The sequence below is a fragment of the Somniosus microcephalus genome, chromosome 4, assembly GCF_052327205.1.
Source record: "Somniosus microcephalus isolate GS21.2 chromosome 4, FLI_Smic_1.0, whole genome shotgun sequence".
NCBI lineage: Eukaryota > Metazoa > Chordata > Chondrichthyes > Squaliformes > Somniosidae > Somniosus > Somniosus microcephalus.
Genome location: NC_140990.1, coordinates 298911411 through 298933230, shown reverse-complemented (window position 1 = coordinate 298933230; position 21820 = coordinate 298911411). Strand labels below are relative to the sequence as shown.

The 21820-nt window shown below is 44.5% G+C and overlaps 1 protein-coding gene across 1 annotated transcript in view; it reads right to left on the bottom strand.

The window, feature by feature from the left end:
* Positions 1-271: 271 nt before the first annotated feature.
* kynu (kynureninase) overlaps positions 272-21820 on the bottom strand; it is a 242978-nt gene continuing 221429 nt past the window's right edge. The window contains exons 11-13 of the mRNA XM_085986656.1: positions 20762-20847; positions 11910-12140; positions 272-1154 (exon numbers count right to left, since the gene is read on the bottom strand). Of these exons, the coding sequence (XP_085842782.1) occupies positions 1017-1154; positions 11910-12140; positions 20762-20847 (455 nt within the window). The 3' untranslated portion in view covers positions 272-1016. The remainder of the gene's footprint in view (positions 1155-11909; positions 12141-20761; positions 20848-21820) is intronic.

Sequence of the window (21820 nt, the reverse complement as noted above, 5' to 3'; positions counted from 1 at the left end):
TGTTAATCAACCTGTGAATCCTTCCTCTACTTTACACTGTTCCCCAAAGGGAAGAGCGAGAAGACATGAAAAGAAGGTCATCCTTGCACCCAGTGGAATTGCTAGACACAATGAATTATCTGCAACACAAAAGCTTCTCCTGGACCAGTAACAATTAATTCCACCTAAAATAAAAAGAAAATGTAAGTCTGCCAGCATCTGAAAAGATGAACACTCTAACGAAGGATCTCAACCTAAAATTTTAACTCTTTTCAAATGCAGTATTCCCATTTTTTAAAACTTTTTATTCCTGTTATCTAAACTTGCTGTTGCCCTTTGCCTAATCAGAAGTACAGATAACAGAGAGTATGAAGGCATAGATGATGATTTCATCCATGTATCAGTTTTAGGGATCTATCATGTGTACTCAACAAAGTTCAACCATGGTTTTGGATACCTGGCAGCTAAAGACTAGGTTCTAATTAGTTTTCTTTTCACAATACAATTGTTCGATTCTATGGGTGGTGAATGTTGTGTGGACTCTGTTGTCGATGTCTTCATTTGGTTTGTTTTCTGCTTTATGGATCAGAGAGCTGTTTGAGTTAAATATTGCTGCCTTCCTGACTAGCAGTTTTTTCACAATGATTGGCACCTCAGCAGCAGTGAAATGAACTTTTCTGGTTGGTTTATGAGTCGAAGCTCTGAAATGACTTGATCAGCACACATGGCTGAGTATCTGGTTTGTTTCTGATCAGGGTCCAAAGTCTTTTCTTCCTGTTTGTTTAGCTGCTAAACTGACAATTGCTACCATGGAGCTGCTAAGAGAAATCTGCAATGTTTCTACATTTGTTAAATGATTTATTTTGCACAAATAATTTCTTCATTTAAAAACATAATTTCTGACGCCTGGAAAATCACCCCAAGAACATTAAATCTTCAGTAATAAGCAGAACAAATTTAGACAAATCACCATTCAATATGAAAAATATATTTTGTAGCTGGGTGGTACTGGTAGCATAAATCCAACTCAGCCTATCCTACATCCCATCCTTGACTGGGTGCACTGCAGCCTTGAGTGATTCATTCAACATTCTGATGAATTTATACACATCATAAAAGGAGTTGTAAAGAGGTACAGGAGCGACTCGTAGAACATTTGGTTCCCGCTTGTCAGACTGTGGGAAAGGGGGAAATACAATATGTTATTTTACACAAATAAATAAAGTTGATGAGTTAAAAAGCAGTGAATGAAACATAGAAACATAGAAAAATAGGAGCAGGAGTAGGCCATTTGGCCCTTTGAGCCTGCTCCGCCATTCAATATGATCATGGCTGATCCTCTATCTCAATACCATATTCCCGCTCTCTCCCCATACCCCTTGATGCCTTTTGTGTCTAGAAATCTATCTATCTCTTTCTTAAATATATTCAGTGACTTGGCCTCCACAGTCTTCTGTGGTAGAGAATTCCACAGGTTCACCACCCTCTGAGTGAAGAAATTTCTCCTCATCTCAGTCCTAAATGTCCTACCCCGTATCCTGAGACTGTGACCATTCGTTCTAGACCCCCCAGCCAAGGGGAAACATTCTCCCTGCATCCAGTCTGTCTAGCCCTGTCAGAATTTTATACGTTTCAATGGTTTAAGAAATTGCTAGATATTATCTTTTACTTTCATTCAACTTCTAGATATGACTGCATGCTCCTTTGCCCAATGGATACAAATAAAAACATTTTGGGGGAGAGTGTAAAATGGGAGCTTTCTGATGCACATGTGTCTTAGTCAGATACTCTTCCCTTTCTTGGTGGTATATCTTATTTTGAGCCACACCTTTGTGTTTTGCTGGAGGAAATATCAGACTGACCGGGAGGGAAATTAGAATATGCATTACAACGTATTACATTCATAATTTTTATAGAAAGCTCCAAGTTGCACAAGTCAAAAAGAAAACTAACATTAGGGAAGGGCGGGAGGAACCATTAAGCGTGAATGTCAAATAATGAGAAATACCACACAGGCAATCACATATTTTTCTTATTTCGTTAAACAATTGAATTATACCAAATAGTATAAAATAATGGAGCCAATCTCCATGAATTAAATGCTAAGACCAGAGGGTCGATTTTAACTCAGAGTAGGTTTCTGGTGGTAAGCTGCTCCAGCGAGATCATTACCCACTCAGCAGAGGGAGCAGGAGGCCACAGCAATTTCAACTGCCAGCCCTCATTTAAATGCCGCCAGTCTGTTTCCCGTCTGTAATGGAATGGCTGCTGGCAGACAAAGATTGGCCAGTCCTTGGTTGCCTGCCAGCTTCTAAGTAAGTAGCAGGGAGGGGGTTTTGTGAGGTTTTCACGAGAGGGAAGGTGGGGGGTGGTGGGGTGGGGGCAGTGAGTGAGGAGTCCAGGGCAGGGAAGCACTCCTGCCCTTCCGGGCTCCACAAATGAAAGTTTTAGACTTACTGAAGAGCCTCCTCTGTCTTCAGATCAGCTCCAGACCTGGTCCAGAGCGGCTAAAAAAGGCCCCAGAGGCTCAGGTAGGCCTCAGTGCGGCATTGGCGGCGGGCGGAGCAGAGCGGCAGAGCGACTGCAAAAGGCCCCAGAGGCTCAGGTAGGCCTCAGTGCGGCATCGGCAGCGGCGGCAGGCGGAGCAGAGCGGCAGAGCGACTACAAAAGACCCCAGAGGCTCAGGTAGGCCTCAGTGCGGCATCGGCAGCGGCGGCAGGCGGAGCAGAGCGGCAGAGTGACTACAAAAGGCCCCAGAGGCTCAGGTAGGCCTCACCAATCTCCAATCTCAGGGAAGGAGAGGTAAAACGTATTCGAGGTGTGACGTCACCACAAAACAGGTAGGTGATTGGTTGGAGTATTCTCTCATTTTAAAACTTTAAGTCTGTGGTTTATAGTTTTTAAGGTATCTGTGGTGTAGCGGGGACAGTTTATAAACCAGGGCCCTTAAATATATCATTTAACTGTAGGTTGGTGGGATTCATTTAATTTTAATTAATTAGTTAAAGGGTAGGTCATGGCAGGACAGCCCAGCCCCGTAGTGTGCTCCTCCTGCTCTATGTGGGAAATCAGGGACGCTTCCTGCATCCCTGACGACCATGTGTGTGGGAAGTGTGTCCAGCTGCAGCTACTGACAGACCGCATTGCGGCACTGGAGCTGTGGATGGATTCATTTTGGAGCATTCGCGATGCTGAGGACGTCGTGAATATCACATTTAGTGAGTTGGTCACACCGCAGGTAAAGGTGTACAGGCAGGAAGGGAATGGGTGACCAGCAGGCAGAGTAAGAGGCGCAGGCAGGTAGTGCAGGAATCCCCTGCGGCCATCCCCCTCTCCAACAGATATACCACTTTGAATACTGTTGGGGGGGATGACTCATCAGGGGAGGGCAGCAGCAGCCAACTTCCTGGCACCATGGGTGGCTCTGCTGCACAGGCTGGGAGGAAAAAGAGTGGAAGAGCTATAGTGATAGGGGACTCAATTGTAAGGGGAATAGATAGGCGTTTTTGCGGCCGCAATCGAGACTCCAGGATGGTGTGTTGCCTCCCTGGTGCAAGGGTCAAGGACGTCTCAGAGCGGCTGCAGAACATTTTGGAGGGGGAGGGCGAACAGCCAGTTGTCGTGGTGCACATAGGCACCAACGATATAGGTAAAAAATGGGATGAGGTCCTAAAAGCAGAATATAGGAAGTTAGGAGGTAAATTAAAAAATAGGACCTCAAAGGTAGTAATCTCAGGATTGCTACCAGTGCCACGTGCTAGTCAGAGTAGAAATAGGAGGATATTTCAAATGAATACGTGGCTAGAGGAATGGTGCAAGGAGGAGGGATTCAAATACCTTGGACATTGGAACCGGTTCTGGGAGAGGTAGGACCAGTACAAACGGGACGGTTTGCACCTGGGCAGGGCCGAGACCGATGTCCTAGGGGGAGTGTTTGCTAGTGCTGTTCGGGAGGGTTTAAACTAAAATGGCAGGGGGTTGGGAACCTGAGCAGGGAGAAAGAGGAAAGGAAAACAGGGATAAAAGCAAAAGATAGGAAGGAGAAAAACAAAAGTGGCAGTCAGAGAAATCAACGGTTTAAATCAAACGTGGCCACAGTAAATAATAATTCTAATAGGTCTAAGAGCGTTAAAAAAACAAGCCTGAAGGCTTTGTGTCTTAATGCGAGGAGCATTTGTAATAAGGTGGATGAATTGGCTGCGCAAATAGAGGTAAACAAATATGATTTGGTTGGGATTACGGAAACGTGGCTCAAGGATGGCCAAGACTGGGAACTCAACATCCAGGGGTATTCGATATTCAGGAAAGATAGGCAAAAAGGAAAGGGAGGTGGGGTAGCATTACTGGTTAAAGAAGGGATTAAAACAATTGTAATGAAGGATATTAGCTCTGATGATGTGGAATCTGTATGGGTAGAATTGAGAAATACTAAGGGGAAAAAAACATTAGTGGGAGTGGTATATAGACCTCCCAACAGTAAGGCGGAGGTTGGGGATGGCATTAAAAGGGAAATTAAAGAAGCGTGCAATAAGGGCACAGCAGTCATCATGGGTGACTTTAATCTACATATAGATTGGGCCAACCAAATTAGTAACAACACTGTGGAGGAGGAATTCCTGGAGTGTTTACAGGATGGTTTCCTGGACCAATATGTCGAGGAATCAACGAGCGATCAGGCCATCTTAGACTGGGTATTATGTAATGAGAAAGGATTAATTAGCAATCTTGTTGTACGAGGCCCCTTGGGTCGGAGCAATCATAATATGATCGAATTCTTCATTAAGATGGAGAATGAAGTAATTGACTCAGAGACAGGGGTCCTCAATTTAAATAAAGGAAACTATGATGGTCTGAGGAGCGAGTTGGGTAGGATTGATTGGGGAATGTCACTCAAAGGGTTGACGGTGGATAGGCAATGGCAAACATTCAAAGACCGAATGGATGAACTACAGAATTTGTTCATCCCAGTTTGGCATAAAAATAAAACAAAAAAGGTGACCCAACTGTGGCTAACAAGGGAAATTAGGGATAGCATAAGGTCCAAGGAGAGGGCATGTAAATTGGCCAGAAAAAGCAATAATCCTGAAGATTGGGAGCAGTTTAGGATTCAACAAAGGAGGACAAAGGGATTAATTAAGAAAGGGAAAATAGAATATGAGAGTAAGCTTGCAGAGAACATAAAAACTGACTGTAAAAGCTTTTATAGATATGTGAAGAGAAAAAGATTGGTGAAGTCAAGCGTAGGTCCCTTGCAGTCAGAATCGGGGGAATTTATAATGGGGAACAAAGAAATGGCAGACCAACTAAATACATATTTTGGTTCTGTCTTCGCAAAGGAGGACACAAATAACCTCCCAGAGATGCCGGGGAACATAGGGACAGCACGGTGGCATAGTGGTTAGCACTGTTGCCTCACAGCGCCAGGGACCCGGGTTCGAATCCGGCCTCGGGTGACTGTCTGTGTGGAGTTTGCACATTCTCCCCGTGTTTGCGTGGGTTTCCTCCGGGTGCTCCGGTTTCCTCCCACAGTCCAAAGATGTGCGGGTTAGGTTGATTGGCTATGATAAATTGACCCTTAGTGTTAGGGGATTAAATACGTGGGGTTACGTGTTGGCGTAGGGGTTACGGGGATCGGGTGGGATATGTGTCGGTGCAGGCTCGATGGGCCGAAATGGCCTCTATCTGCACTGTGGGGTTTCTGTGATTCTGTGATTCTGTGATAGGGTCTGATGAAAGGGTGGAACTGAAAGAAATCAGGATTTGTAGGGAAATGGTGTTAGGAAAATTGATGGGACTGAAGGCCGATAAATCCCCAGGGCCTGATAATTTACATCCCAGGGTACATAAGGAAGTGGCCCTAGAAATAGTAGATGCATTGCTGGTCATCTTCCAGAACGCGATAGACTCTGGAACGGTACCCATGGATTGGCGGGTAGCAAATGTTACCCCACTATTCAAAAAAGGTGGTAGAGAAAAGGCGGGGAATTATAGACCAGTAAGCTTGACATCGGTAGTGGGTAAAATGCTAGAGTCCATTATAAAAGATGTAATAGCAGGGCACTGGGAAAGCAGTGACTGGATCGGACAAAGTCAACATGGATTTACAAAAGGTAAATCATGCTTGACTAATCTACTGGAATTTTTTGAGGATGTAACTGGTAAAATAGATAAGGGAGAACCAGTGGATGTGGTGTATTTGGACTTTCAGAAGGCTTTCGATAAGGTCCCGCATAAGAGATTAACGTGCAAAATTAAGGCACATGGGATTGGGGGCAAGGTATTGACTTGGATAGAGAACTGGTTGGCGGACAGAAAGCAAAGAGTTGGAATAAACGGGTCGTTTTCCGAGTGGCAGGCAGTGACCAGTGGGGTACCGCAAGGATCGGTCCTAGGACCCCAGCTGTTCACAATATATATTAATGATCTGGACGAGGAAATTGGATGTAATATCTCCAAATTTGCAGACGACACAAAGCTGGGTGGGAGGGTATGCTGTGAGGAGGATGTCGTGAAACTCCAGTACGATTTGGACAGGTTGGGTGATTGGGCAGAAACATGGCAAATGCACTATAATGTGGATAAATGTGAGGTTATCCACTTTGGTGGCAAAAACAGGAAGGCAGATTATTATTTGAATGGCAATAGATTGGGAGAATGGGAAGTGCAAAGAGACCTGGGTGTTCTTGTGCAGCAGTCGCTGAAGGTAAGCATGCAGGTGCAGCAGGCAGTTAAGAAGGCAAATGTTATGTTGGCCTTCGTAGCAAGAGGGTTCGAGTACAAGAACAAGGATGTCTTGCTGCAGTTGTACAGGGCCTTGGTGAGACCACACCTTGAGTATTGTGTGCAGTTTTGATCGCCTTACCTGAGGAAGGACGTTCTTGCCATGGAAGGAGTGCAGCGAAGATTCACCAGGCTGATACCTGGGATGGCAGGAATGACGTATGAGGAGAGATTGGGTCGATTGAGCTTATACTCACTGGAGTTTAGAAGATTGAGAGGGGATCTCATCGAAACCTATAAAATTCTGTCAGGCCTGGACAGACTAGATGTAGGAAGGATGTTTCTGATGGCTGGGGAGTCCAGAACCAGGGGTCATAGTCTAAGGATAAAGGGTAAGCCATTTAGGACTGAAATGAGGAGGAATTTCTTCACCCAGAGAGTGGTGAACCTGTGGAATTCCCTGCCACAGAGGGCGGTAGAGGCCAGTTCATTAATGATATTCAAGAAAGAGTTGGATATATTTCTTAAGGCTAAAGGGATCAAGGGATATGGGGAGAAGGCAGGGACAGGGTACTGAATTTGAATGATCAGCCATGATCTCATTGAATGGCGGAGCAGGCTCGAAGGGCCGAATGGCCTACTCCTGCTCCTATCTTCTATGTTTCTATGCCTCAGTTAAAACTGCACTGAGGTCCTTGGCATAATAGGACCCCGATCTGCATAGGTTTATGAGGTTCCCACCTGCCTTAGGTGAGCGCCCATCCGTCTGCAAAACCCTGCAGGTTAATGCAGGAAATGGTCGGTACCTTAGTGAGTAAGTAACCTATTCATTTTTAACTGCTCAGTTTCTGCCAGGTGGATAGGGTTAAAATCAACCCCCTAGGTTTCAGTGAAGCACTTACCATCTTGAACCACCATATCAAGACAACAATGGTCAATAAATTACATTCTGAATGCTTTAAAAATCACTCATTTATAAATTAAAAATACTCTTCAAAAAGGGAAGTATATTTTTAGCCCCGTAAAAACATTTGTTTTTTCAAAAAATTAAATTTTTGTTTAAAATATTTAATTAAATGGCATTTTAATTAATTTTAAATATGTAATTTAAAAAAAATTCATGTGTTGGTGTACGTACAGACCTGTCAAAAGTATGAATGGGGATTCTCTTCTTTTATTGGTTGGGCCGGCCCACATGATCCCAGGAGTGCCTACGAACTGCATATGCCCCTGGGATATCTGGGGCTCTGCCTGCGCGGACCCAGAGGGGTCCAGGATCACAAGCCACCATTCTTCCTAAGCCACCAGGTACTTTCGGTGGTGAATCTACAAGAAGTGTTGCTTTCCTCTGAAACAAACTATTGGAGAGACTGACAAATATCTTTGTTTCCCCTATATAGAATGTTAATACTACGCACATTAATGAAAGTGATTCTTCCTTTCATGAGAAGAAACAAGAGTGGGCTGGTAAAATGCCAACATCACGATTTGCTGAAACTCACACAATTTCAAGCAAAAGGACAGATGTGCACATCATACTGCGCTATCTGTGTGTCAAAGAACATGGATCAATCAAGCCTTGAAGTTGATTAACCTTGCATACCAATAGGTTGCAAGCAAGGAATGAGTTTTAAGCAAAATTTTAAGATCATGGAGGCCTTTCCAGTATTGTCCACATCCTGAGAACAAATAATAAAAATGAAAAAAATGTTTCAAATATACATACATTTGATAAAAATAAAATTCTAATTCCCACAGGTTAGTAGCTGCCAGATAATTGGTTTGACTTTGGCAGTCATTCTTAATGAATTTACAAAGTGAATTTCCTGCCAACTATAGCAGGGACTTTTAATGCGATAGAGCCAAAACTTGATTAAGTAAAATCCGTCAACATGACAAGATATCCAAAATGTCACATTGCAGGAGGCTGTAATCATGGATAAAGTGTTTGTTCACTTAATAACATGGTATTTCAAGGTGAAATTTTTCAAGATGCTGAAAGGGTTCTATGACAGAAGCAAGGAAATTGAGTTCAGTCAGGCATAGACTCTTACGAACCTTGTCATTAAAAAGAGGTTCTGCAGTTATGTCTTATGTTGCCTTCCATTTGCAATGAAAGGTCCTATTTGTATAGGATCTGAAGGCCGCAAAACTAGTTTCCTCACAAAATCATTAGAAAAGCTGTATGGGATGGGAAATGAGTGCAAACAGAGGGAACAAAAAAGGGAGAATCGGTCCTGAATTTGTGGTTGGAGGCGGGAAAATGCCTCTGATCCGCAAATAAAATGCCCGCGTACCTGTGGCCTTGGGATCCACAGAGACTCACGGTCCTGGGGCTCTCCAGGTGCGTGTGCATACCCCAGGGGTGCCGGTGGTTTGCGAGCACCCCTGGGATCACTTGGGCCGGACCAACGAATGACAGAAGGGAATCCCTATTCATGCTTATGGGGATTCCGTATGTATGGAAACCCCATAAGCATGAATGGGAATACCACAAAAAATACATTTACACATCAAATAATTTTTTTTTAAATCACATCTTTGAAATGAATTAAAATTGCATTTAATTAAATATTTAAAACAAAAATGTAATTGTTTGAAAAATAAATTTACATGTTTTAAAAGGGCTAAAAATAAACACCTTATTTTACAGGTTTTTTAATGTACAAATGATTGAAAAAATTGTATTTTTCTATTTTTTTAAACTCTTACACTGGTAAAAGCAGGCCTTACATAAGAGTAAGAATTTCACAGGCATTCGTTGGGCAGAAGTTGGGCAAATAGCCTAACTCTCCGCCCGCAGATGCCCTTTTTCCGGGGACATGGTCGGTCAAGAGAATTCTTGACAGATCGCAAGTTCCGGGTTTTAGCGCATGCGCTTCACATGTCTACACCCGGCACTCGTGCGGCCTCGTATGCACCCGTGGGGGCTGCAAATCACAGCCCATTATTCCAGGAATTGAGAGACTTCTTGCCCTGGATCCTGCAACAAAACCTTTTGTTCCAAAAGAAAGCCATGAAATTAGTATATGGGTATCCCATTTGTTGAAGATACTCTGTGCTGGATTATCTGCCCATTTCTTCAAGTAGAAAAGTCATTGTGACACAGGCCCCTAGCCATGCTGATGGTTTCAGTTACAACATTCTGCATTCCTGCAAAGCTCAGAACAGATAGTGCCATTCAAAACCTTCTATATACCTACTGCCATATTTGCAATCTTTCAAAATTTAAAAAGCAATAATGGTGCTGGCCCATTTAATAGGGTTGACTGTCACTGAATTTTGAGGATTTGAATTTGCTCTTTGAAGAAGAAACCACACACGGTTGGAACCAGTTTACGTGGCACAGAGCGTCTTTGAGTTCAAATTCCTGTGTCACAATGACTTTGAGTCTATAAATGTGTATCCTTGTGCAGATGCATCAGTCTTCACTGTGACAAAAATGAGGTCTTTTTCTTGAGCTTTGAAATGGTGGCTGTTCCTTAAAGTCCAGTCACAGTGTACAAGGAGTTTACAAACTGACTCCAGTTCAAATCCCTGTACCGAGCTTATTCTGTTACATGTTGCAAGTCTCAGCACATACAGGCTAGGGAGAGGAATAATTCAAATTTAAACAATGCTGTGTGATTGATTCCTTTTTTGTTTATGACTGACAATTCCTTTTTAAACCTGAATGGTCAGACTTTAAAAATACAGCGAGTCCTGGTAATTCTTTTCTGGGATATTAAAAAAGGGTGTTCTGTTTAAATCAAGAGTCAATTTGGAGATTCTTTGAAAGAAGGAATTGTTCAGTTTGAAATTACTAAGAAGCTGGCTAGATTATTATAAACCCTCACAATGACACCAAATGAAAAAAAAGCAGTGTGTACTTGAAAGTAATTTGCAAATGATTAGCCTTAAGCTCTTAGAATTGCATTATTTTTATTATTTTGTCCTATGGAGGAGTTAGGCAATAGAATTTCTACTGTAAAAACGTAACTGTATTATACAACTGTTACTTATTTTTATGTCTTTTGTTCCCAGAATGTGAGTGATAATGGCAAGGCCGCATTTATTGGCAGTCTCTTGGTGCCCTGAGGGTGATGGTGGCAGGTTTTCTTGAACTGCTGCAGTCAGTATTTTACTACTAGTATTAGATAAAGAATCCTAGGATTTTGACCCAATAACGATGACAGTACGACATCTATGTTGCAAAATTAAAATCCTACAGACACTTATTTAAATCTTTCAGGAAAATAATGTGAGTCTGAAAAAGCAAAACTGCAGTACTTTGTTCAATGAGCATTGTTTTGCACCTGCAATAGGATTAATGATAACAGCAAAAGAACATCCTCGGCAAATAGAGAGAAAGAGAGAACTTGCATTTTAATCGTGCTTATCTCAACCTTAGGATGCCCCAAAGTGCTTTATAGCCAATGAAGTACTTTTTTTAAAAGTTTTGCAATGTAGGAAACACAACAGCCAATTTATGTACAGCGAGGTCTCACAAAACAGCAGTGAAAGGGACAGAACGGTGTGGTCTCTGTGACTTTCTTTGTTTAGATGTAGGACAGATCTAAGATGCAGAGCATAATGAATGAACAAATAAACTGATCCATTTTTACTGCTGATTCACTGCTAGGCCAAGTTAAGATTTTTAAATTACTAGATTTTTTTAAATAAGAGAAAATATGAAGGGAATCACATGTAGTTATATGGTCATATTTTGTCTAATAATCTTTTTAAAAACAGAGAAAGCTGCAAAAGCTGGGTGAAGGGTGTTGCGAGAATAATGGAAAGAGGAGTTAGAAAATTGGCTTTAAATCAAGAAATTCGACCTGCTGAAGTTGTGTAGTGTATGGTATTTAGTATTTTTATATTGTACATATTTATATTTAAGTTGTGTTGATGGAAATAAGTGAACCTGATCTGATGAGAAATAAAGCTGCTTAACGATTCATATTAAGTCTCATTTCACCGAGTGTTTGCTTCGTCTGCCTTAGGAAAGATTGAAGAATTGTACATTTGAAGGACTCAAGTATCTGGTCTAGATCACACAAGAATGCTATTATTACATTCCTACGTTACGGTGTCATACAAGTAGATATAGAATGCAAGTCAACTCCCATAAAAGTAAGAAGCTCAGACTGCTTTTAAATTCGAAAAAGTATCTATGGCAGACTTGAATTGGTAACAGCAGTAAACAACAAATGCCAAAAAGATCTACTTACTACAACTCCTCTTTTCATTAGTTCCATGAAAACCAAGTTGATCGGGATTGAAAAAACCAATGAGAGCTGGCAGCCTCGTTCTTCAATATGAGAGGGAGTAATGATATTGATATATGGTTTCTGTGGATTATCTGGAACCTTTGAATGGTAATGCTTGATCAGGCACTCCAAGTAACCAGTAAGTAAAACTGATTTTCTCCGCAGTGCCTTCTTGTCAGTTTGATTGAAGATCTGAAAAAAAATGGAATTAATCACGAATATATTTGCCAAAGTCACACAATAAATACATCACATTTATCAATGATACAACCATGACAACCATGACAACATTTTTGGATTAAACAAAAATTTTGTCGATATAAAAATATTACAGTGATTAATTGTCCTTGTTTTCTTGCAATACAACAATTGTAGAGAAACAAACTATAACTTTCACCACTGGAAAACAGAATCTCATTAGACTCTGATAGAATTTATACAATCCCCTCCCCATCCATTCCACTCTTACATCCAGACAATTAGTAAATTATTTTCAACTGCTTTACGTAAAGAAATATTCCAGATTTAGAGAGGATGCATTGCAGATCAATGAAGTACTTGGAGTACCAGATCCCAAATCACTCCTAGTTACACAGGAACAGTAGAAAGTCATTCAGCCCCTCGATTCTGCCATTCAATTAGATCATGGCTGATCTGTACCTCAATTCCATTAAACTGCCCTGATGTTTGCACATGGTGAGTGAAGCGCTGGGGCATTCAAAAATCGGGAACGAATCCTGCAATAAATTATTTGCACCTTTGAATGTTCCCGACGTGCGCTCCCGGCACCAGCGGAATCACCTTATCTAATATGGTGGGCGCCACAGTTCCAGCCTGAAATGTGGGCACGCTTCCTGCCTGCAATATTGGAGGCTTAGGAGGATGATTAGGGGAATGGGTGCAGAATTTCTAGGCCATCAGGAAGAGGAAAGGGTAAAATGCTCCCTCAACTTCCATTATCTTGTACAGCGTGACCATTTGATGTAGGGAAGCATTCTTTTTGAAAGACAGATGAATGCAAACGTTTTAAGCAAAGTTTAATTTTTTGCCTTAGCTATGCAGATTGAATTTGTAGTTTATTGAAAAGGACAGTTATACTGCAAAATAGTAACTGCAGCCTACCGAGCTATTTTGATAAATTACTTGTCAAAAGTCAGCCACCTTCTATATGCATATATTAAATTACATTGCTAACAGTGACCTGCTATTTTTTTAATTTATAGCTTACTAACATGAGGGTTCCATTTGTCCTGGAGAACATTCTGCTCTGAATGAAAATCTGGAGCAAAAATCAAAGGAAATTCCTGACTAGGAACAAACGCTATCAGCAAAGCATTAATTTTTACAGCTTAGATGTTGACGTACAAGTGGTGTGAACGCGAAGATGTGTGCCTTCATGTGGACTTTCAGAAGGCTTTCGACAAGGTCCCACATAAGAGATTAGCGTGCAAAGTCAAAGCACATGGGATTGGGGGTAAGGTACTGACTTGGATAGAGAACTGGTTGGCAGACAGGAAGCAAAGAGTTGGAATAAACGGGTCTTTTTCCGAGTGGCAGGCAGTGACTAGTGGGGTACCGCAGGGATCGGTGCTAGGACCCCAGCTATTCACAATATATATTAATGATCTAGACGAGAGAACTAGATGTAATATCTCCAAGGTTGCAGATGACACAAAGCTGGGTGGGCATGTGTGCTGTGAGGAGGATGCCGAGAAACTCCAGTATGATTTGGACAGGTTGGACGATTGGGCAGATGCATGGCAGATGCAGTATAATGTGGATAAATGCGAGGTTATCCACTTTGGTGGCAATAACAGGAAGGCAGATTATTATCTGAATGGCAATAGATTGGGAAAAGGGGAAATGCAATGAGACCTGGGTGTCCTTGTGCACCAGTTGCTGAAGGTAAGCATGCAGATGCAGCAGGCGGTTAAGAAGGCAAATGGTTGGTATGTTGGTCTTCATAGCGAGAGGATTCGAGTACAGGAGCAAGGATGTTTTGCTGCAGTTGTACAGGGCCTTGGTGAGACCACACCTTGAGTATTGTGTGCAGTTTTGGTCGCCTTATCTGAGGAAGGATGTTCTTGCCATGGAGGGAGTGCAGCAAAGATTCACCAGACTGATACCTGGGATGGCAGGAATGACGTATGAAGAGAGATTGGGTCGATTTGACTTATATTCGCTAGAGTTTAGAAGAATGAGAGGGGATCTCATTGAAACTTATAAAATTCTAACAGGACTAGACAGACTAGATGCAGGAAGGCTGTTCCCGATGGCGGGGGAGTCCAGAACCAGGGGTCACAGTCTAAGGATAAGGGGTAAGCCATTTAGGACTGAGATGAGGAGGAATTTCTTCACCCAGAGAGTGGTGAACCTGTGGAATTCTCTACCACAGAAGACAGTTGAGGCCAATTCATTAAATATATTCAAGAAGGAGTTAGCTATATTTCTTAAGGCTAAGGGAATCAAGGGATATGGGGAGGAAGCAGGGACAGGGTACTGAATTTGGATGATCAGCCATGATCGCATTGAATGGCGGAGCAGGCTCGAGGGGCCGAATGGCCTACTCCTGCTCCTATTTTCTATGTTTCTCTGTTTCATTCTGCACCAAGGATTTAACAGGAATCGAAACAGAGCCAACTAACATACGATCTGACCCGAATTGACAAATGGAAATTCCAGGATACAGTAAGCAATCCTTTATACCTGGGTCAGTCTCATTTTTGTGAATTTTTTCTTGGTCAATAAATTTTACTAACAACTTGACTACAAACTTAAATTCTGAGAATTGACTTTCTTGGTGGCATTCCCAAAAGTATGGTCTCAGGGTCAAGGGAATCATCACTCAGGTTCTCCTCTCAAGCGATCAAAGCTTTTCTTAGTAAAATGAGAAGTGATATCAGTAATACTGGATCTAGACAAGACAAAACATGTGTCTCCGATGGTGAAGCTTGGAATTACATTGTTAACATTAAGAGACACTTGGGGGGGGGGGTATTTTAACTTGGAGGAGCACATGGGTTTGGGTGCGGGTGAGGGGGTTAACTACAAGCGCGGTGGGAAGCCGGCTCCAATTCGGCGGCTTCCACGTTTAACTTGAATGCATTAGGCTGGTTGAGCGCGACCCCTTGGGCAAGGCGGGTTGCCTATTAACATATGGTAATCGCTCAAGTGCAGGTGGCCCATGAGAGGGATGACCGTGAGAGGGGACATGGAAATGGAGGCGCTTCTCAAAGCACTCACACTTCCCCCCCGTTGCTTCCCCCTCAGTCAAAGCCCCAGATGCCTCCTGGGATTGTAATGGCTGAGTCTCCGCTGCACAGTCGCAGGAGGAGCAGACTTTGGCGGAGCCATCACAGGCTCCAAGACCCAGAGGACATCCGCCAAAAGTTGCAGCAGGGGAGTGAGCAGGCTGCCTCTACCTCTGCTGAAGGCACAGGGGTAGCACCTCATAGAAGCACGCATAAGAGAAAGATGGCAGAAAAGTAGATGCACCAGGGTACACAATTGGGTGTTTTAATAACTGTTTGTGTGAAGTTTTCATTAATTTGATGTCACAGATAAAAATTATTATTTTCACCACTTTCCCGTTATGGCCAATCCTGTCTGCAACTTTGAAAGTGGCTTAATGAGTTGGAGTGAATGGTGAGACATAACGTTACCTCCAGCAATGGTGGTCAGTGTGAAAAGAATGGCCCGGTCATTGTAGGGATGCTTTATGGTGTTGCTGTGGGGGTGTTGGGAGCCTGGTGCAGCATATGGCAGCCATATGTGTGTAATGCCTGAAGTTAAGTAAATCTAGCCATGTTGAGGGTATCCTTGGCCTTCCGGGCAGCAATGTGCTCGGGTGCTTGTGGCATTGTGGCATCTGGACTTCAGGTTCCTCCTGCTCCTCCTACTCCTCATCTTCCAGCTGATGCTCTTCCTCCACCTCCTCTGCAGAGGTTGTGTGCTTACAGCCTTGCTCCTCATGCAGCACTAATCCTTGCTGATGTGATATTTTGTGCAGTGCGCAGCAGACCACGACGATTCTGGAGACCCTGGCTGGTGTATACTGAAGGGCTCCTCCAGATCTGTCAAGTCATCTGAAACGCATTTTCAGCATGCCTATTGTCTGCTCTATGACACATCTGGTGGAAATGTGGCTTTCATTATATCTCTCCTCGGCTTCAGTACTTGGCCTCCTCAAGGGTGTCATGAGCCATATCTTCAGTGGATAGCCCTGGTCTCCAAGCAGCCAGCCGGAAAGTCTGTTTGGAGTGAAGAGCTGAGGGAGGCTGGACTGGCGAAGGATGAAGAGTCAAGGCAGCTGCCAGGGAATTTGATGCACACATGCATGATGATCTTCCTATGGTTGGAGACGAGCTGCACATTGAGGGAGTGGAAGCCCTTGCAGTTCACAAACATTCCTGGGTGATGATGGGGTGCCCTGATTGCCACATGTGTGCAATCTATGATGCTCTGCACCCATGGGAAGTCAGCCAGAGCGGCAAAGCCCAGCACCCACTCAGAAACACTGTCTTCATCAGTGGCAAAGTTGATATAATTGGCTGACTTGTCAAACAGGGCATCGGTGACCTGTGTGATGCATCTGTGGGCGGCCGACTGCGAGATCTCGCAAATGTCTGCTGCGGATCCCTGGAAAGAGTCTGAGGCGAAGAGGTTGAGGGCGCTGGTGACTTTGACAGCCACTGGTAAGGCGTGGCCACCCGTTCCTCTGGGCGGCAATCTTGCAATCTGCAAATGTCTGCGACGACCTGGTGCGATAGCCTGAGCCTCCTTTGGCACTACTGCTCAGTCATGTTGAGGAAGCTCATCCTCTGCATGTATACCCTGTGTTGGGGGTATCGCCTCCGGCGCGGTGCAGCCCTGTGCTGATCCCCTCTGTCCTGTGCAGCATCAAGTTGATGAGGCGAAGGTTAGCAGTGTTGTTGTTGGTGCTGCTGGTGTTGGGGCTCATCGTGGTCCGATTCTGAGGACCAAGGTGAGACAGTATAAATGGTACACATGCTTATGTAATAGATGGCAGGTCAAGTAGAGATGACAGAAGCAAGCTGTCAATGGTGCGATAGGTTCTACCAATGAGGTGACAGTGGATCCTGACTTTGCTGGAAGCACTTGCAACATCTAGAAAGCTAAATCTGTGCTGACAATGCACTCAGCGACAGCACTTGCCTTAGTAAAGTAACCAGGTGTCAGGTGGGGTTATTTATTGTGCTTTCCATGCTGTGCATTAATGAGCTGGATCAATGACCACTGAACTTCCGCCTCAGGTCACAGATATGGTTCCCGAGTTGTGTGATTCCCGTGGTCATTGGGGAAATTTGCAATGTAGGGTTAAAAAGACGCTTAAGGATCTGACAAGTGTCTCATAATCATTTAAATTAGCCCGCCCGCCTCTGCCATTTGGGTCACTGCCGCGCCGGCAAACACGCCTGAGGGAAAGGCACGTGGAGGTGGGATGATAGCAGGTTCCTGACCCACTCCAAGTTATTTCAACTTTCACTCCCGAGCCATCTTAAAGAAGGAAAGAGAGGGAGAGAGGCTGAGAGGTTTAGGGGGGGAATTCCAGAGCTTAGGGCCTTGGCAGCTGAAGGCACAGCTAGCAATGGTTGAGTGATTAAAATCGGGGATGCACAAGAGACCAGAATTAGAGGAGTGCACATATCTCGGATGGTTGTGGGGATGGAGGTGATTACAGAGATCAGGAGGGGTGAGGCCATGTAGTTATTTGAAAACAAGGGTGAGAATTTTAAAGTCAAGATGTTGCTTAACCGGGAGCCAATGTAGGTCAGTGAGCACAAGGGTGATGGGTGAACGGGACTTGGTGTGAGTTAGGACATTGTCAGCAGAGTTTTGGATGACCTCAAGTTTACGAAGGGTAAAACGTGGGAGGCCGAACAATAGTGTGTTGAAATAGTCAAGTCTAGAGGTAACAAAGGCATGGAGGAGGGTTTCAGCAGTAGATGAGCTGAGGTAGGGGCGGAGTCGGGCGATGGTCCAGAGGTGGAAATAGACGGTCTTAGTGATGGCGCAGATATGTGGTCGGAAGCTCATTTTGGGGCCAAATATGACACCATGGTTACGAACAGTCTGGTTCAGCCTCAGATAGTTAGCAGCGAGTGGGATGGAATCAGTGGCTAGTTTGTGGCGGGGACCAAAGACAATGGCCCCGATTTTCGGCTTGTGTGGGGAATGGTCGGATTTCCACGAATGTGGGGTTTCTGACACACATAAAAAAGTGTCAACCAGCTCCACGCAATTTTCCCTCAAGTGGCCAATTAATTCCCAGCATGTGGGAAGCCTTGCTAATTGTCCAATTCGAGTCACAAATCCCCACAGTATGATGTCATTATTCGTGGTGCTGTCAAGGTCCATAGCAAGCACTGCATCCTCTGAAGGCTTCCAAACGAACCATACAGGATGGCAGAGGAGCCTGCAGCAGCTGTGGCCAGTGCCAGACCCCGAGCTGCCTCCAAATTCGACGAGGCTTCACTGCAGGCATTATTGGATGGGGTTAGGGCCCACAGGGAGGTCCTCTTCCCTAGGTCAGGGAGGAAGAGGCCTCCCACTGAGACCAATGCTGCATGGATGCAGGCGTCAGCAGATGCCAACTCGCTGGGAGTCACCAGAAGAACCTTGGCATTACATCTCTAACTCCTTCCTTTACTCCCCCACAGTACCATCCAGAGCCCCCGTCCTCACTGTGGAGGAGGAAGAGGCTGTGCAGCCAGACTCCTCAGAGGAAGCTCCAACCTCTGAGGGTGCAGCATCAGCAGAAGTAAGCGCACCCAGCACCAGCGCAGACACTCACACCTCGGGGGGACCTTCGGGACATAGAGTAGTGTTGTCACCTGGTGTTTCACAGCTCACAAGTGAGCCTCAGCAGATTCTGGAGACAGGGACAGCAGTGGAGAGTCCTCGTCGGAGGGCGCAGGACTCTGCCAGCTCAGCTCAGCTGCGCTGCATGTCGACCCTCTGCCTCTGGGTCCATCTGCAAGAGAAGAGGTGATGGATCTCCATGCATAGATGCAGGAGTCTCTGGCAGCTTTTGTCTCCAGGGTCGCTGCAAGTGTGGAGCGAATGAAGGAGCCCATAGCGACCATGAGCAGAGCCTTTGTGGAGTCATTGGCGCATGAACGCATCACCATGGAAAGGTTGGCAACCACCATGGAGGAGATAACTCGCCAGGGTACGGAAAACATGGTGAGTGCTCATAACATCTCTTGAGGAGCGTTGGCCATCTGTTGAACAGAGAAACCAGATCTTCATAGAAGTCCTTCTGAGTAGGACTGCCAATGCAGAAACGGGTCCCACTGGCCCCCTAAAGCGCAGCAAGGTGCTCTCAAGCCACTTCCAAGCACTGGCCCCTTCTGGCCTGTGCAGCTTCAGGTGAGTGAGCAGCAGCCTGGTGCTCCTGGTGCTCATCCTACTGTTCCTGGTTCTGCTGCTGCCGCCTCTGCTGTTGGAGATCCTCTAATGCCAGGAAGGGAAGGTACCAAAGGCCTCCCATGCTTCTGGCAGATGCCTCCGTTGAGGAGGTGCTGAGTTAGAGTGGTGAAAGGGCCTTCCCAGGAGCTCACACTGGAGAAGTGTGTGAGGCTCCAACTTCCTACAGCTGCTCCTAAGGCTTCAAAAAGTTCCCCCAAGCCTTGATCAACAAGGTCCTGCAGCCTGCAAATGCTGCCTATTTAAATCTCTTCAGCCCTCAGCGACCTGCTGCTGCAAGCAAGCAAGCCAGCTGTTTTCACGCCAGCTCTCATCGGCGGGGTTCCCTGCAGGCGTGTTTCCTGTGGGGAAAGCCCCAAAGTCACAACGGCCCTGGAAAATCTTCCTTAACAAGGTGATCATTGGTGATTAGTGCTCCAACGAGCAGTCCCGCCAGCGGCGGCCGGGACTGAAGTGGGTGACGGAAAAACGGCGGTCCGAAAGTCGGACGGGGTGGGGAATCAGGTGGGGGGGGGTCCCAACCCGGTGGGGGGGGGGTCCCAACCCACTTTTTCCACGATTTTCGGACCCCAGCCGCATGAAAAGCCGCCCGACAGCTGCCAGAAAATCGGGGACAATGGCTTTAGTTGGAGGAAATTTCTGCTCCTCCAGTACTGGATGTTGGACAAGCAGTCTGACAATTTAGAGACAGTGGAGGGGTCGAGAGAGGTGGCGGTGAGTGGGTGTTGTCAGCATACATGTGGAAACTGATGCTGTGTTTTCAGACGATGTCGCTGAGGGACAGCATGTAGATGAGAAATAGGAGGGGGCCAAGGATAGATCCTTGGTGGACACCAGAGGTAATGGTGTGGGAGCGGGAAGAGAAGCCATTGTAGGTGATTCTCTGGCTATAATTAGATAGATAAGAATTGAACCAGGTGAGTGCAGTCCCACCCAGCTGGACAACAGTAGAGAGGTGTTGGAGGAGGATGGTGTGGTCAGCCATGTCAAAGGCTGCTGACAGGTCGATAATTTAGTGTTGTGGGCAAATTTGAAACCATATTATTGCTCTGTTTGTGATGTCATATTAATCATGTCATCCTTGACTATTAGTGAAAGGAAGCAGTTGGTGGAAAATCGTCAAATCGTGTCTTGTTCAATCCTTGATATTTTCGAGGTGGGCTAAATGTTAAATAGTTTTTAACCAGTATCCTACTTATTCCTGTTCATGGCCGAATCTTTCTAATTGGATCAGTTTACGCAGCACAACTTAAGCAAATTAGGCATCACACGTAAAAACTTAAAGTTAAATTCTACTCTATTATTCCTATGCATATAAATGTTTGTTGAAAAGTAACATTTCCAAGCCAGATCAATGCACTTACCTCTAAGCCAGCCTGTAGTGAACGAACCAATAAAATGGGTGGATTTGATATTCGAAATCCATTCACCCCAGGACTTAGCTCAAGTTCTAATAAGCAGGGGGGAAACAGAACATGTTGACTTTAGGTTTTTAGATTTTGCACTAATTTTATGGTGAGTTGTGTTTTTCACCATGTGCTTGTGAGAATCTTCTTACACCTATACATCTAGGCATGAAACAAACCCTTACTTGGTAGTTGTCTATTGACCAATTGTTGACTATCTTCCTGCGAGGTGGAAGTAGAAGATGTTCAGGTTCTCTTTGGATTCGAGGTAATTCCAGATACTGAGGAAAAATAGTGAAGATACTAATCCTATAATTTTCTAAAAATCTCTGAAAATGGAAATTGTGCCAAAGGACTGGAGAACTGCAAATCTAACTACCTTGTTCAACAAAAGGGAAAAAGATGAAAAAGGAAATAATAGGCCAGTTAGTCTTTTGTTGATTGTGGGATAATTTCTGGAGTCCACAGTGATGGGTTAAATTAGTGATAGAAAGGCACTGGCTAATCAGAGACAATCAGCATTCATTTGTAAACAGCAGGTTGTGCTTAATGGATTTAATTGACTTTTTGAGGAAATTGCACAACATATATGGATTTTCAGAGAGCAATTAGTCAGGGCCACATAGGAAGGACAAGGAATTTAAGGGAATGTGTCGCTTGGAGAGAGGGATGGCTATGGGACAAAATAAAGGGGTAAATGGATGTTTTTCAGATTGAACGTGGGTACTTGTGTGCCTTAAGGATCCATGCTGGGACCTGTATTGTTTCCCATTTATAGAAATGATGATGATTTGGACATAGGTACAAGAGGGATGATATCAAAGATTACTGATGGTACCAAATTAGGAACATGGCAAAATCTGATGAAGAATAGCAAGAGGATGTAGACATTGTAGTGGAACATACAAATCATTGGCAACTGCAGTTCAACATGGAGAAATGTGAAGTAGTACTTTTGGGGAAAGTAACAGTGAAAGGAAGTATACTTTAGCTGGGGATAGTTGATGATGAGAAGGA